Source organism: Engystomops pustulosus, chromosome 5 (genome assembly GCF_040894005.1).
Source record: "Engystomops pustulosus chromosome 5, aEngPut4.maternal, whole genome shotgun sequence".
In the NCBI taxonomy this organism is placed as follows: domain Eukaryota; kingdom Metazoa; phylum Chordata; class Amphibia; order Anura; family Leptodactylidae; genus Engystomops; species Engystomops pustulosus.
The window spans coordinates 204,189,580-204,207,014 of record NC_092415.1 but is presented as its reverse complement, the minus strand read 5'-3'; the positions used below and the strand labels follow the sequence as shown (position 1 = coordinate 204,207,014).

At 41.7% G+C, this 17,435-nt stretch overlaps 1 protein-coding gene across 2 annotated transcripts in view; it reads left to right on the top strand.

Annotated features, from left to right (window-relative positions):
- AGMO (alkylglycerol monooxygenase) overlaps positions 1-17,435 on the top strand; it is a 121,264-nt gene that overhangs the window by 33,918 nt on the left and 69,911 nt on the right. For both annotated transcript variants that reach the window (XM_072154886.1, XM_072154885.1), the window contains one exon: positions 6,435-6,538. In XM_072154886.1, coding sequence (XP_072010987.1) covers positions 6,435-6,538 — 104 coding nt within the window. The remainder of the gene's footprint in view (positions 1-6,434; positions 6,539-17,435) is intronic.

Here is a 17,435-nt window from a genome sequence, read left to right as displayed (position 1 = left end):
GTATTGGCCCAGAACACAACTTTGTCGTAGAAGTCACATGACCAATAGCACAATTGGCAATGCTAAATATTCCCCCCCCACACACAAAAAAAAACCAAGCCCTCACCCAATTACATTAAAGGAATTAAGAAAGTCAGGGCTTTTGTTATGTATAAAACAAAAACAATACAAAAAATTAGATAAATTGGAGTCCTAAAAGGTGGCGGGGGGGAGAGGGGGTATAAGAAGCAATATTCAAGTTTTTGAAGTAAGAAAATTTCTTACAAACATTTGGGGAGTCCACAATTTTTGCTTAATCAATCTATGTATAAATCTAAAAAGTTTTTTTGGGTCCACGAGTTGGGGGGGGGGGGGGGGGACCGGGGTCTGATGGATCTAGAGGTACTCTCCCACTACGCGGAGCGGAGCAGATGAAGAAACCCATAAAACTCAGCCACCTGCAGGAAGCCATGTTTGTTCTTATTGAAGCTGAAATAATAAACTAAAGTTTTTGATCCAATATTCCTGGAAAATCCTAAAACGGCACAAATACTATAATAAATAGAATTTGTTTTATTTTAATTGTAAATGTCACAAATCCTAATGTCATCAACTACGGTATAATTCGACATCTTGTATCCCAGTCCCGGAAGTTGTGATAATTCTCTACATGTTTCCAGATTGTGGAATGTAACAAGATCACAATCAGAAATAACAACAAGGGAAACGGGAAAACCCAACTGTGAATTCGAGGGATGCGTGTGTAACATTTCATCTGCCCCTGCTTCACCCATTGTCTGCAATGATGTGAATGTAAATTTTTTAGTTTTTTTTATTCTGTTCTCCCTTCAGAAAAAATCCGAACTTCCCCTTTAATATAATTTTTTACTATGAGGTTACATCAGTGACCTCTCTTAAAAGGAATATTCCATTTTTTTTAATGATTACCTAAGTGATCCATATCAGGGAATCGAATTAATAACAAATTAACCAATCTGATTGGTTTCTGATTATGCTGTGACTTCCTGCTGTGTAGAGGCAGCGGGAGATGCTTTGTTTCCATCATTAAGTTAAGATGCAATTCCTTAGACTGATAATGTCCGCAGAGTACTAACACCAAGACTATTTCAACAGATCCGGGATGTTTGGAAAGTATGTCCAACTATCCGGCATACAGGCCATCAATTTATATATTCAACAGACAACCCCTTTAAGTAGGAATTCCTTGGAATTCCACACTACTTACAGATGTTGAAATGTGTCCATACACTGAATATTTCAGGGAGGTTGACATAATAATCAATAAACTACTCTTATTGGTTTCTGATTATTCTGTGACTTCCTGCTGTGTAGAGGCAACGAGAGCTGCTTTGTTTCTCATGGATGCAATTCCTTATAAGATAGAGACATTGGGGCACATTTACTTACCCGGTCCTGTCGCGATCCAGCGGCGCGTTCTACGACGAGGATTCCGGTCTTCCTCACTAAGGTCGTGCGCCCGATGTCCACCAGGTGTCTCTGCTGCGCCAAGGTCCACCGAGGTCCACTGGAGTTCACCATCCTATTCCTGGTGCATGTAAGTGTGTGTCAAGCGACACTTTTTTTTAAAATAGCGTGATTTTTCTGAATCCGTCAGCTTTTCTGACGGCCAGCTCCCCCCCCCGTTTTTCGTCGCGTGCAAGCCGGCGCCAAAGTCACACAATCCAAGCATGTGCGCCAAAAACCCGGAACAATTCGGCTCAAAACTGTAAAATTCGGAAAACCTGGCAGACAAACGTGATTCGCACCCTTAGTAAATGTGCCCCGTAGAGCCTGGAATCTTTTGCAACCTTTATGATCGGCAAGCAATGCAGCACTACCAACAGATGCCAATATATGTGCAAACATCGAATAACAACTATTATGTAAATATTTACAATACATAATCATTTACCATATACAACAAGGAGGGGGATACTGTAGCTTAACTCAGCAGTTTTTAGTAGATTTATTAAAGAGTCATTCTGTAATCCATTCACTAAACAGTAATTATAATGAGCGGAGACACAATAAAAAGTAAAAAAAAACTAAAAAAAAAGTTACACTATTTCACGGCGCGGCCGGAGAGTGAACAATACTAAACAATCCGTCCCGCTACATAAACAGCAGTTCAGGGGTGGTCCTCGCCATTGTGCTTCTCGACGCTGCCAAAATATTTTGCTAAGCCACGCATTTCATCTGTTCTACTGGGAAGTTTTTCACACATGCTAAAAATACTATGGGAGCGCTCCGCGTGCCAGAACCAGCCATGGACACCACAAGAACTTCACTTAGCAGGAGATTATCAGCAGACCTGGACGGACTCCGAAAATGTACACTCTGTATTACACAAAGTATCTGCCACCCTGCCAGTTGTTAAGGATGTCCACACTTTTACAATATTATTTAGATGGAATTTTAGCTTTAGTAATGGACTCGAGATGTGGCTTCAGAACTTTAGTAATGCAGAAAGCATCATCCCGATGCCCTGGTCACAATTTGGCAATGGTAGTGTTCTACGAGCTGTGGTTTGAGGACACCAGAAGTTCCTGTTCTATGACAGAACTGGCAAGAGGCATGATTTACTAATGGTGACAACATGGTCCCACCAGATTATGGTCTCCAAAATGGTCACAATTTGGCATTGGTAGTGTTCTACGAGCTGTTGTTTGAGGGCACCAGAAGTTCATGTTCTATGATGGAAATGTCTAGAGGCATGATTTACTAATGGGGAGAACATGGTCCCACCAGATTATGGTCTCCAAAATGGTCACAATTTGGCAATGGTAGTGTTCTACGAGCTGTGGTTTGAGGGCACCAGAAGTTCCTGTTCTATGACGGAAATGGCAAGAGGCATGATTTACTAATGGTGAGAGCATGGTCCCACCAGATTATGGTCTCCAAAATGGTCACAATTTGGCAATGGTAGTGTTCTACGAGCTGTGGTTTGAGGGCACCAGAAGTTCCTGTTCTATGACGGAAATGGCAAGAGGCATGATTTACTAATGGTGAGAGCATGGTCCCACCAAATTATGGTCTCCAAAATGGTCACAATTTGGCAATGGTCGTGTTCTATGAGCTGTAGTTTGAGGGCACCAGAAGTTCCTGTTCTATGACGGAACTGGCAAGAGGCATGATTTACTAATGGGGAGAACATGGTCCCACCAGATTATGGTCTCCAAAAAGGTCACAATTTGGCAATAGTAGTGTTCTATGAGCTGTAGTTTGAGGGCACCAGAAGTTCCTGTTCTATGACGGAACTGGCAAGAGGCATGATTTACTAATGGTGACAACATGGTCCCACCAGATTATGGTCTCCAAAATGGTCACAATTTGGCAATGGTCGTGTTCTACGAGCTGTAGTTTTCAGGCACCAGAAGTTCATGTTCTATAACGGAACTGGCAAGAGGCATGATTTACTAATGGTGAGAGCATGGTCCCACCAGATTATGGTCTCCAAAATGGTCACAATTTGGCAATCGTAGCATTGTTAGAGCAGTGGATTTAGGGCACCAGACAAGTCATGGATTGCAATTAGTTGTGCTGGAGCTGTGGGATAGAGGCACCAGAAGCTCTAAATCTTTTCCAGGGGCATGACAAAAAATTCAGATTGTCCTAGATTGTTGCTACTGGTTTTCTAGGGTTCTGATGCCCCCAGTTCATGCCCATCCCCAGACTAGTCGTTTGGCAGCAGAAGTGTTGGACATGTTGTTTCAAGACATCAGATTTTCTGGTTTTGTAATGAAATCTGACCTGAGGCATTACACAGGAATGACAAGAATATTGGCCCACATGGGCCCTTGTGTCCTGGTCATGATCCACAGACTAGTCAAGGACTGGATTAGTGGTGGTCATTCTGTTAGAGATATGGCTCAGAAGTTATTTTTCTCTGATTGACCTAGTATGACAATAGAAAGTACAAATAATTTTGGAGTCACGGCCCCTAGTCACAATGTCCGAGCAGATGTGCTGTTGGTGCTATGACTCAAGGTCTCCAGAAGTTCTTGTTGCCTTATGGAACCAATCATAGCAATCACTACAGGGAGGGCTGAGAATGGGGTCTGGTGTCCAAGGGACCTGATTTCCACAGGTCATGGGCACATAGTCATCGATGGTCATCAAAGGGGTATTCCCACAAAGACAAGATTCTTAAATATACTTAGGATAATAAAATAACACATTCTCTAATTCACTGTTGCTACATTATTTTACAGATATAATTACAAGTTGCCTCTATCAGTCCTTGTGTTTACAATTTTTGTTGCCTATTAATCTTACCATATATCTCCTGACTATGATCAGATTTTTCTCATGAATAGCTTCTCCTGTCTGCACAGTGCTCTCTGCCTCCTGGCCTTCACCCTTGCATTAGAAAACCATATATCACAGTCCTGCTGCTACTAACACCACACACTAATGTCTGATTACACATCTCTCCAGGGACAATACATAACACTGTCTCCAGTCTACATGGTTATAGTTGCTGACAGGTTCCCTTTAAATACATTAGGCTGACAGTCTCTTGGAAGCTTGGAAGGAGAAGCTTCCAAATATCAAATTCAGATTAGAAACTCCACTCTCATGAAGAATCACCCACAAGGTTCATATACTTGATAGATCTGTGAATTACAGCAAAGCATAAAGTGCTGCAAATTGCTGGGAGACAACGGTTCACCCCACTCCATTGAATAGTAACACAATGTGGGAAAATCCAGTTTTAATTTGACACTTATGGTTCTGATTTGGAATTTTTTTCCATTTGATTGGAATTCCATATGTATCTATCTATGTATTTATGGCCGCTAGAGTTTATTTTCTCCCCTATTTTGTACTTTTATTAATACTTTTTGCATGTTTTTATGATGTTTTTGCTTTGGTTTGGTTTGCACATTTTATTTTACTTAACCTGATCCCGCTATGGGGCTGCTCTGTGTAAGTGAGACAACACATGGGTGCACACTGTGCGCTGGTTTTGGCCACGTTCCCATTTACAAAGTGGCTTTTAATCCGACACTGTGCACACTCTGCAGAACGATGGCTCCTCTCCATCGCCTTGATGTATTCAGCGCTCCGTCCCACATTCCGTCATCCCTATAGTATCCCATAGATCCCATAGTGTTGTTTGCTATGGCAGAATCACATTTTGGCTTCAGGCCTCTCCGCTATTGGATTGCAGCCGGTTTTATTTCTGAGATTCTGGAGGAGCCCCCACTCCAGGCTACTGCGGCGCGGGGGATAATGAGCTTCTGTCAGCGTCAGTTCCCCACCTCTGTGACAGCTTTGTGGGCTCATCTATAGATGTGTAGTTGTGGATATTATCCTGTAACTAATGTAGGATTAGAGGTTACTATATCTACTACCTAAGAAATAAATTGGGGTACATGGTTTGGGGGAACCCAGAATCCTGTCCAATGTGTGAGAAGCTCCTTACAGAGGAAATGAGAGGATAATTTTGTTGGGGAATATTTTGTATCATTTATATTTGAAAGGGAACCTGCCATCAGGTGTTTACCAATAAACCTAATGACAGGTTCCCACAGATGTCTCCATACTGCGAGCAAAGATCCATAGCTCAGCTCCAGCTAAAATTACTGTAAAAAAGTTGCTGGTTCATTCCCCCCCTCCCTCAGGAATGAGAGAGACATTGGGGCTCATTTACTAAGGGCTCTGTGGCCGCACTTTTGTTGGGTTTCCTGAATTTTTCAGTTTTGCACCGAATTCCGCCGGTATTTTGGTGCACGCGATCGGATTTTGGCGCCAGCTTTTACGCAACAGAAATCGGGGCGTGGCCTTCGGACAACCCGACTGATTCGAAAAAACCTGGAATTTAAAAAACGAAATGTGTCGCAAGATCAAACACCGGGAAGAAGCAGGTGAACTCCGGCGGACCTCGGCCCAGCAACGATACCTGCTGGATATCGGGCGCACGACCAAGTGAATCCCGGCAGAACCCGAATCCACATCGGACAATACACCGTGGGATTGCGACTGGGCCGGGTGAGTAAATGTGCCCCATTGGCTCTGTTTGACTTGTAGAAGAGAATTCCTGAGGGAGGGGTTAATGTGGAAATTGAGAGAGACATTGGCTGCGTGTAATTCTCTGAACAGAAATCAGCTCCCTCATTCCCCCTCCCTCAGGGGTTTCTGGGAGAGGGGGGAATGAAGGAGCTGAACTGCGTCATACAATGAATCGTACCCATCATTAGGTTCAATGGTCATTTTTTTTTTCTGGAATATGGAGTTCAGTGATTGATCCTACGCAAAACTAGGACACTCCCCTAGAGAGAAGATTTGTAAAGTAAAAATTAAGAATCTTATGTATTAATCCGTTCCTATAAGATAAAGCTAAACATGGTGGGTTTTCATTAACTGAGACATGTTACAAACAGAAAAATATTGGTCAATTTTTTAAATTAATTTTTTAATATTTTTTACAGAAGTGAATATTATTTGGGCTGGCCATCAAACTCACCACAGTTCGGAGGACTACAACCTAACCACAGCTCTACGACAGTCCTTCCTGCAAAAATATTTCTCTTGGGTAAGTCATAGTGGGGTAATTTCAGTACAGGCAGTCCCCGGGTTACATACAAGATAGGGTCCGTAGGTTTGTTCTTAAGTTGAATTTGTACGTAAGTCGAAACTGCATATTTTATAATTGTTGATCCAGACAAAAAAATTTTTTGCCTCGGTGACAATTGGAGTTTCAATATTTTTTGCTGTAATGGGACCAAGGATTATCAATAAGCTTCATTACAGACACCTTACAGCTGATCATTGCAGCCTGGGACTATAGTAACATCCAGAGAGGTCACCAGAGGTCACAGGGGGCAGAGAGGTCTGTAACTAGGGGTTGTCTGTAAGTTGGGTGTACTTAAATAGGGGACCGCCTGTATTTTCTTAGTTTACCAATGTACCAATTTATATGCTGGAAAGTCTCTTTGGTGGTACTTGAGGGAGACTGACCATCCCTATGTATGCATTTACAGAGGGAGCTTATGTATTTACAGTCATCCAATGGTCTAATCAGGTATTTGTGTGCAATGTTTGTCAATTTCAATATTGTAATATTCATTTTCTATGTTTACAGTTTACATCATCTTTTGGTAAGCAGGCTTTATAATTGCCTGCCAGTCCAGAACCTTCCAGAGGCAGTTTCTAGTAGTTAATAATAGGAGTTCTGCCCAGGTTCTGGAGAGATGGTTGGATGAGTAGTAGGCAATTAAGGTAATTAGAATTGATGAGAAAGCAGACAGTTTTGTGAATTGTGACATAGCGGAGCCAAGAAGGCACCACAAAAGAATCCAGATTGCAGACTATTGCTGCAGGACTAAAGGATAGAGTTCCAGTCCAGCTTTGCTACCAGCCTTGCTTGCCACCAGGGATAGATTTTATCCTGCCTTTTCTGCTTTTCGCTGCTTTTCGAGTTGGACCTTTCCATTTTCACTTGTGTCCCTGGGCTTTTGCCCCCCATCAAGGGCTTCCCGGTTAATTACCAGCCAGTGATCATTACCAGTTATGATTGCCTCAGGGAAATCCCTACTACCATGTGACCCTACTCCTTGCTTTGTCACTGCACTGATGAGTGTGGAAGCCTATACCAGAAGAGCGCTGGGAGAACCAGCCACACCTCTCCATCATACACTTTACCTCCCGAGCCACTATTATTACCCCATGCTCTATGATGCCCTGGTGGGCACTTTGCCTTGGCAGAAGACAACAATATTACTGTTGATCAATCCTCGAGCCATCAATCCTCAAACTCATTCTCAAGTATTCCCATAGATCATGACCACTTGATTGACAGAAAACCATTGAACATTGGTCCAAATGTCAACTACAACCAATGTCCACTATGGCATCTATGGCACCAGCTGTAGAAACCATTTTTTTTCTATTTCAGTCTATGGGCCAAATAATCCATTCATTTCCTGCAAAGTTGTACGTGACCCCTTGTTTTGTGCTAGTGGTTTGACTGATTTGATTGGGGTTACTTGAAGTCTTCACCTCAATAGAAAAGTAGTTAATGACCCCAAGGAACACCTTCAGTGCAGGGACTCCTCGATGGGATAAGACTCTATCAACAGAGCCTCTGAGATGCACCACAATTATTAATAACCGTGTATTTTACCAGTGCATCAGAAAGAAATCCTCAACATTTTGGAATCACTGGAATCTAAAAATTCATCACTTGTTCATGTCGAATGGATTCACTTGTTTCTACTCAAAAAATGTGGTTATTCTTGACCAGGGAGATAAGACTCCATTTACGGTCTTATTATTTACACTCCATGGTTCAATGTCTGATCATTGGGCATAGTTCCCAAGTCCAATTAATTGACCTGCTCCATACAAGACTTGTAAGACAATTTGGAGGTCTCATAAAAACAATGGAATGGAGGTCACAACTGTCAGACCCCCTGTGACTCTACATTTGTCCCATATCTTATAGAGTTGTTTTCACAACCGCTTTACCCCATTGGAGTAAGTTATCAGTAGTTCCACAAATGACTTCCTCTTCTATGACATCACTTCCTGATTGGCACCAATGGACTGAAGTTTTACAACAGAGACTTGCTGTTGTGTCCTCTGCATACCTGGTTCCCATAATACTGTTCATAGTAAGATCAGTCTGATCCCTTAATATTTTAGTGGGTTTCTTATAATCAGAATTATATAAGCTTTACCCTCAGGGATCATTTAATAGGAGGACCAGTATCAGAAATTCCTAGCAAGTTTGGGCACCGCACTTTACTCTGGGAATCAGTTCAAAGTCATAGATCTCCTCCAATTAATAGATTAAAGGATTTTCATGGTTATTTAAATAGAGCTTCTAGGGTCATGTAATATCCCTGGGGTAATTCATCATTTTACTCTGGTATCCTGCTAATTAGGCCTTTAATATAGTAAAGTTGGGAGAATGTTACTGAGCTGCACAGAGCAAGTAATGCAGAAGACGCCCCCTCTCTGACATCACTTCCTCTTCTGTAGCGATTGGCTAAAGTGGTACATGGACTTCCTGTTTTGTCCTTCCGGTTTGTCCAATACATTGTGCACATATTATTCCTCATACTTCAGAGGGAACCCACTTTTTGTACAATGGGCATTAGTCCTACAGGCAAAAATTTAGAGAATAGAAGTAAATTGTAGAGATTGTTTTGAAAGATGTCATCACTTCCTGTTCTGCAGTAGTTGCACTTCCTGTTGTGGGTGGTCAGTGGACATAATGAGGATAGTACTGAGAGCGCTCATCATTTGTGGGCTGTTTTGGGGGGTACTTATGGGGATCAGTCAGGGTGTAACTTTGCTTGCAATGCCTCCTCCTCTCTAAGTAAGTGGCTATTCCCCTCACATTGCGAAGACTGAAAACATCTAAGACATTTCAGTTGATTCTCTTTCATTTCTGCTGCCATAAAGCGCACACATGCTGCTGCACTCAGCAGGAAAGAAGCATGTGCCTCCATGTTGAAGGCACATGTTCAAAAATAAATAGTTACAACTTAAAATAAGATCTAAAAAAATATTTCTCATCCTTATAATTACATTCTACAATCATTAATATAAATATACATTAAAAATTACACTTTAAATCTGGAAAAAAAAAATTACCAAAACCATTAAAACATAAATTAATTACAATTAAAAAATAAAATGAAATCCAGAAAATGTCATTTACAATTACTCCCGTAACATGAGAATTACTTAAAAAATTCCATTTTAAATGCATTAAAAAAAATGCACTTTAAAAAAATTTAAAAAATTTGGGATCCTGGAAATACAACTCCATAGATACTTTTTTATCCTGACTTCTCCTAAATTTCTATAAAATCAACTAATTTTATATACAGCAAAGACCAAAAGTTTGGACGCACCTTCTCATTCTAAGGGTTTTCTGTATTTGAATGACTATAAAAATTGTAGATTCACACTGAGGGCATCAAAACTATGAATTTTTCACCTGTGGAATTATATACTTACCAAAAAAGTGTGAATCAACTGGAAATTTGTCTTATATTCTAGATCCTTGTGCTGTGATCACTGCTTTGCACACTCTTGGCTTCTCTTGATGAGCACCAAGAGGTAGTCACCTGAAAAGGTTCTCACATCACAGGTGCCCTGTCAGGGGTAATAAGTGGGATTTATTGCCTTATAAATGGGGTTGGGGCATCAGTTGTGTTATGCAGCAGTCAGGTGGATACACGGCTGATCGTCCTACTGAAGAGACCGGCGAGAATTTGTATTATGGCCAGAAAATAGCAGCTAAGTAAAGAAAACGAGCGGCCATCATTTCTATAAGAAATGAAGGTCAGTCAGTCCGAAAAATTGGGAAAACTTTGAAAGTGTCCCCAAGTGCAAAAGCATCAAGCTCCACAAAGAAACTGACTGACATGAGGACCACCCCAGAAAGGGAAGACCAAAAGTCACCTCTGCTGCTGCGGAGAAGAATCACCTCTGCTGCGGAGAAGAGTGACCTCTGTTGCGTAGGAGAAGAGTCACCTCTGCTGTGGAGGAGAAGAGTCACCTCTGCTGCGGAGGAGAAGAGTCACCTTTGCTGCGGAGGAGAAGAGTCACCTTTGCTGCGGAGGATAAGAGTCACCTCTGCTGCGGAGGATAAGAGTCACCTCTGCTGCGGAGGATAAGAGTCACCTCTGCTGCTGGTGACACTGTTGGGTGTGATGGTGTGGGGGGGCTCTGCTGGTGACACTGTTGGGTGTAATGGTGCGGGGGGGGGGGGCTTTGGTGGTGACACTGTTGGGGATTATACTGAACCAGCAGGGTTACCACAGCATCTTGCAGCGGCTGCTATTCCATCCGGTTTGCGTTTGGACCATCATTTATTTTTCAACACCTCCAGGCTGTGTAAGGGATATTTGACCATGAAGGAGAGTGATGGGGGGGCTACACCAGATGACCTGGCCTCCACAGTCACCAGACCTGAACCTAATCCAAATGGTTTGGGGTGAGCTGGACCGCAGAGTAAAGGCAAATGGGCCAAAAAGGGCTCAGCATCTCTGGGATCTCCTTCAAGACTGCTGGAGACCATTTCAGGTGACTACCTCTTGTATCTCATCAAGAGAAGCCAAGACTGTGCAGAGCAGTGATCACAGCACAAGGAACGGGAATATAAGACAGATTATCAGTTGTTTCACACTTGTTTGTTAAGTCTATAATTCCACATGTGATAATTCATAGTTTTGATGCCTTCAGTGTGAATCTACAATTTTTATAGTCAGGAAAATACAGAAAACTCTTTCAATGAGAAGGTGTGGCCAAACTTTTGGTCTGTACTGTATATATATACGTATATACACTGGAGATCAAAATTAGAGATTGATGTCTGATCACTTGTCATGATCACTGATCATAATGTAATCTCCATTGATGAACATTGATATAATGTATCATTTTAATATTTGAGATGTGGCTGCTATTCCTTGCATTGGGCCTGTAAGTCGTCTTGCTATCACCTTATCTGACTGCTTTTCTATTTTGGGGAGTCTCTGCGCCCGGATCGCTGAGCTCGGCATATCTCTTTAAGAAGAGCGTCAACAAGCTGAGCTGTTCCTTGTTACACCTGTTCAGACTTCTGTGCCAAGAAAAATATCTGGAGAGCGCGGAGAAGAGGAGCTGGAGCGCTCGGCATCTCTCATGACCTGTAACAGTTTGTGTTGCAGCAGGTGCCTGGGATATGTGGAAGGTCATCTGGCCGGAGCCGATATATAAAACAGGAAAAGACATCTTATAGGCTGCTGCGGCTGCTGCGGAACACATCTGTAGTAACCCTTGCCTCCAGCTTCACAGAAGATCCTGGCACAGATGTATCCGCATGGCATATTTAGGGCCAACACACTATGCAACAAAGTATTTTCATGACTTTTCAATTCCTGAAATACTCTGTGCTGCTGGGTATCTGGATCCAACCATTTCTCCTCTTCACATTCGCATAAATGGGAATCTCTCTGGTGCCCAAAAGAGAAGTGCAGTCCCCTTCTAAAATCCTCTGTGCTGCTGTGGAACTTGCTCTTCCAAATACGCAGCTCCTAGTCTATGACTTGTCATTTGTCAGGTTACATAATATAACACACAGTTCTGTACAGACCGATATTATCCCAGCACAGAGCAGTGTGTAATATTTGTATATGTCCCCTATAGCTACAGAATATGATGGCTCCATATTATAAATAAAGATTATTATTCTTATCTCCAAGAAACCCTCTGTGCTGCTGGAGATCCTGCTCCTTCTGCTATGTATGGACCCATAGCTTTTTCTAGAAGTGTCTGAGAATAAAACTGTTGTTCTAGTTGTTCATGGAAACCAATTAGAGAACAACTTTCATTTTATAAATAGCTGTGGAAAAATGAAAGCTGAGCTGTGATTGGTTGCTATGAGCAGCTAGAACAGTTTTACTTTCAGACATATTTAATAAATTTTGCTGTAGGGTCCAGAAGCTAAAGAACATCTGAGAATACATGGGGTCTAGAAGCTGAAGAACGTCTGAGAATACATGGGGTCTAAATTCTAAAGAAGGTCTGAGAATGTATGAAGTCTGGAAGCAGAAGAACATCTGAGAATACATGAGGTCTGGCAGCTAAAGAACGTCTAAGAATACATTGGGTCTAGAAGTTGAAGAACATCTGAGAATACATGAGGTCTAGAAGCTAAAGAACTCCTGAGAATACATGAGGTCCAGAATCTAAAGAAGGTCTGAGAATACATGAGGTCCAGAATCTAAAGAACGTCTGAGAATACATGGGTCTAGGAGTTGAAGAACGTCTGAGAATACATGGGTCTAGGAGTTGAAGAACATCTGAGAATACATGGGGTCTAGGAGTTGATGAACATCTGAGAATACATGAGGTCCAGAACCTAAAGAAGGTCCTAGAATACATGGGGTCTAGAAGCCTAAAAGTAGATTAGGTTTCTTTGGGCGAGATTTGTAAAGCCCTGAAATAATCACAACGCTTTGCAATCCGACAAACTTGCGATTTTTATCCCCTTTATGCTGTCTTAACGGCACGCTGGGATGAGGCGGGGCATGGCTGGAGGTGGAGTAAAAGCTCCCGGGTTGCAGCATATTTCATACATTAGGTAGGACCTGCCGTAGAAGTGCATGCTGTACGCAACCCCTGACGGACACCTCAGGAGGCCGAAGCTTCTTTATGTATACAGTGGGGATAGATGGGAGAGGATTTCATCTCCCCATCAAGTCTGGATGTGGTTTTATGGAATCTAGAACCTCAGGAATGTATGGGATGCATGGCTCTAGAAGCGTAAGTATGGGTGTGGATTCATCATGTCAAGAAAAATGTCTGAGAATGCATGAGGTCTATAGGCTTCAAAGTGGATGGGGATTTATGTTGTCTGGAAGCTCAGGGACGCCTGAGAATGTATGAGGTCTAGAAGCTTATGAGTAGGTGGGGATTCTTGAGGCCTAGAATCTCAAGTAGAGGTGGAGAAGCTCAAGAATTTCTGATAATGCCTGGGGTCTGAAAAGTGGGCAGGGACAGAACTTATTGTAGTCTAAAAGCTCAAGAAAGGATGGAAAGTCATAGAGTCTAAAAGCTCATGAACATCTGAGAAAAAAAAACACGTGGTTGGAAATCTCAAGATAATGTGGGGGATACAAGAAATCTAGAAGCTCAAGAATATCTGAGACTGGTTGGAGATTCATTTGTCATTCATACAGACAGGAAGCTCAAAAAAGTTAAGGATGGGGTCCAAAAGCTCAAGGAAAGTTGGGGTTTCATGGAGTCCAGAAGCTCAAGAAAGGGTGGGAATTCATGGGATCTAGAAGTTCAGGAGGGGCAGGGAACTCATGCAATTTAGATGTTCTAAAAGTGGTGGGGGTCTAGATGCTCAAAAGGCCCGGGCATTCATGGGTCCAGATGCTCCAGAAGTTCCTAGACCCCATGCGTTCCACCTGATACTGTGTAATGCAGCAGATGGGCTTTTGGGGCCCCTCTGGACTCAGGTGTGACTGCTACCTCTGCACTTGCTATACCTACACCTCGGGGCAGAGAATTTAGCACTGACAATATGCAGCCGGACTCCTGCGGAGGTTCTGGACATCGTATTGTGTTTCACAGTGGTGTAAGAACACCTGAAAGCAGCGAGATACTTTACAAATCACGTAAATTGGACGCAGAACAAATGGAAGAGAAATTCCATTACAAGTGATCGACTGTTGCCCGTGGTTGAGTTGTGCTCCACCTGCAGCTCATTAATGTGAGTTTAGCTTCACGTAAAATATTGCACTTGTAATGTGTTCCCCCAGAGATCACCTGAGACTGGACCTGGACGTGTGCACATTATAGCAGCACAGCCCAGGAATCGCACTTCAGGTTCATCTATTTGTACCCAAGTCCATTATTCCCTCACCCCGGGTTACAACGCGCAGCAGCTGCAGCAGATCCAACCTACCCCCAACCTACCCCCAGATCTACAGCTGCAAACACTTGATATTATACATTACTGGGACATGTTCATTGATTTACAGGCGGTCCCCAGGTTACATACAAGATAGGTTCCATAGGTTTGTTCTTAAGTCGAATTTGTATGTAAGTCAAAACTGTATATTTTATAATTGTTGCTCAAGACAAAAAATTTTTTGCCCCATTTACAATTGGAGTTCAAAATTATTTTGCTTTAATTAGACCAAAAATTATCAATAAAGCTTCATTACAGACACCTTAAAGCTGATTATTGTCGTCTGGGGCTATAGTATCAACCAGAGAGGTCACCAGAGGTCACAGGGGGCAGAGGGGTCCGTATGTGACTAGGGGTCGTCTGTAAGTCGGGTGTCCGCCTGTACTTATATCTACTATTCGATTTCTCAGTATGATCACTTTGAGATCACTTTGAATGTTACAATGTATCCATCACAATTCTATAAGACTTTAATACAGGCAGTCCCCGGGTTACATACAAGATAGGGACTGTAGGTTTGTTCTTAAGTTGAATTTGTATGTAAGTCGAAACTGTATATTTTATCATTGTAGTTCCCGACAATTTTTTTTTTTTGCCCCAGTGACAATTGGAGTTTCAAATTTTTTTGCTGTAATAGGACCAAGAATTATCAATAAAGCTTCATTGCAGACAATTTTAAGCTGATTATTGCAGTCTGGGACTATTTTAAAGCATCCAGAGAGCTTCACCAGAGGTCATAGTGGGCAGAGGGGTCTGTCTGTAACTATGGGTTGTCTGTAAGTCGGGTGTCCTTAAGTAGGGGACCGCCTGTAATAATAATAAATTAATAATATTCATGAATATATAATAGGATAAATAATAAAAATAACAAGGATATTTATGGATTTTTTTTAGAAATAATAATAATAATAAGCAAAGTAAAACACTAGTAATTAAAATAATAGTAATAACAATGTAATAATTAATACAATATAATTAATGATCATATAACAAGTAAAAAAGGTGGAGGCGGCACTCACCGGATCTGTGAAACAACTAATCTTTATTCGGCAGACGGTGTGGTACATATTTACATATTTACAATGGTAATTATAATAACTCATAACAAAAAAGGGTAAAATTTCATCTAAAAAAATTACAATAATATAAAATATAACAAAATAATATAAGACACTACTAATAAAACTTAGAATGTTAATAAAAATAATTTTTACAATAATTTTTTTTTTCTTATAAACAATCATTCATTTTTGTAATCATTTGTTTTTGTTTTGACATATTATGTGGGGTTGGAAAATAACAAAAAACAGCAATGATTTCTGGAGAAAACAAGGTTTAATCACCGGAGGTGACAGGGCTTTTTTACTATGAGAATGGTCAATCTGTGAAATAGCCGAGCTCAGGTGCTGGTCACAGCAGGGACAGCAGAGAGCTTCAAGAAGGGTTTAGATGCCTTTTTACACCTAAATAACATTGATGGTTATGTTATATAGAATTGTTTCCCCTAAATCCCTTCCTCATCCAATCCCTTCCCTTCCTTGGGTAGACTTGATGGACAAGTGGCTTCTTTCAACCGTAAAAACTATGATCTTATGAATGTTGGACTTACTGGGGCAGATTTACTTACCCGGTCCATTCGCGATCCAGCGGCGCGTTCTCTGCGCTGGATTCAGGTCCGGCCGGGATTTATTAAGGCAGTTCCTTCGACGTCCACCAGGTGGCGCTGCTGCGCTGAAGTTCCCCGGAACGCCCTGGAATACACCGAGCCAGGCGAAGTGAAGGTAAGCGCAAGCTCCGCGACACATTTTTTGTTTTAAATGCAGCGGTTTTTCCGAATCCTTCGGGTTTTCGTTCGGCCACGCCCCCCGATTTCCGTTGCGTGCATGCCAGCGCCGTTGCGCCACAATCCGATCGCGTGCGCCAAAATCGGGGAAAATCGGCGCAAATCAGAAATATTCGGGTAACACGTCGGGAAAACGCGAATCGGGCCCTTAGTAAATGACCCTCATTGTATTTATATCCCACTTAGGGAACTGAACTTCTGTGAGCTTCATGTAACTCATTGGGGCACATGTATCAATCTTTTGGCTTGTCTTTTTTCTTTAATTTTTGAGACTTTTTATGGTTCTTGTGCTTATTTGCAACTTTTTTTTTTTTGCACCTAAAACAGTCTCCCTTCCAAGTTCACCATAGTCTAGTTTTCTGCGTTGTTCCCTGAGTTATCACTTGAGCCCAGATGTGAAAGTTAATTTTTTAAAAAGTCGCAAATTTTGCTGCAAATTTATGGCTGCCCCGGACCAGGCGTAAAGATTAGCCCGGAACTGATTGCGACTTTTGTAGACTTTTTGCGACTTTTAAAAAGTCTCATATCCACTAAAGACCAAATGTCACATGTAACAATAAAGCAAAAACACTAAGATATGTCTGACCAGCAGAAAAGCCATGAAAAATCCTAAAAAAACAAAGCTGGAATTATACTACATGTGGCCCATTGTATCTCCCTGTAGGAGCTCCAGCAGAAGGGCCGTTGACCTGATGACTTGGATCTCTTCCATCTCACGGAATGCAATTAGTATTATCCATGGCATCCAAGGGGTCGGGATCTGGATAAGAAATGAGCAAAATCCAATAAAAAGTTAAAAGTTTTGTTAGTCTGTATGCACACTTTTAAATGAACAAATAGGGGGTTATTTATCTTTGGTTTTCCTGGGATTTTTTTGGCTGTAAAAAAAGTCTCACTGTAGTCACATTGAAGGTTTTTGAGACTTTTCACTTATAAAAAGCCTCACAGGACTGTATAAAACCTCTTAATCTGGTGTAAACAACGAACTACTGCGAGTGCAGCGCAGTGCAAAGCCAAAGCCGGAGTCATGACTTGAGACTATTGCAAAAAGTCTCATAAAAAGTCTCACTGTTACTCCAGTTCCTGCTGGTCTATGTGCTGAGACTTTTTATGCATTTTGAGACTTTTTTTTGGGACTTTTTGAAAAAAAAAACCCAGACTAGAGAT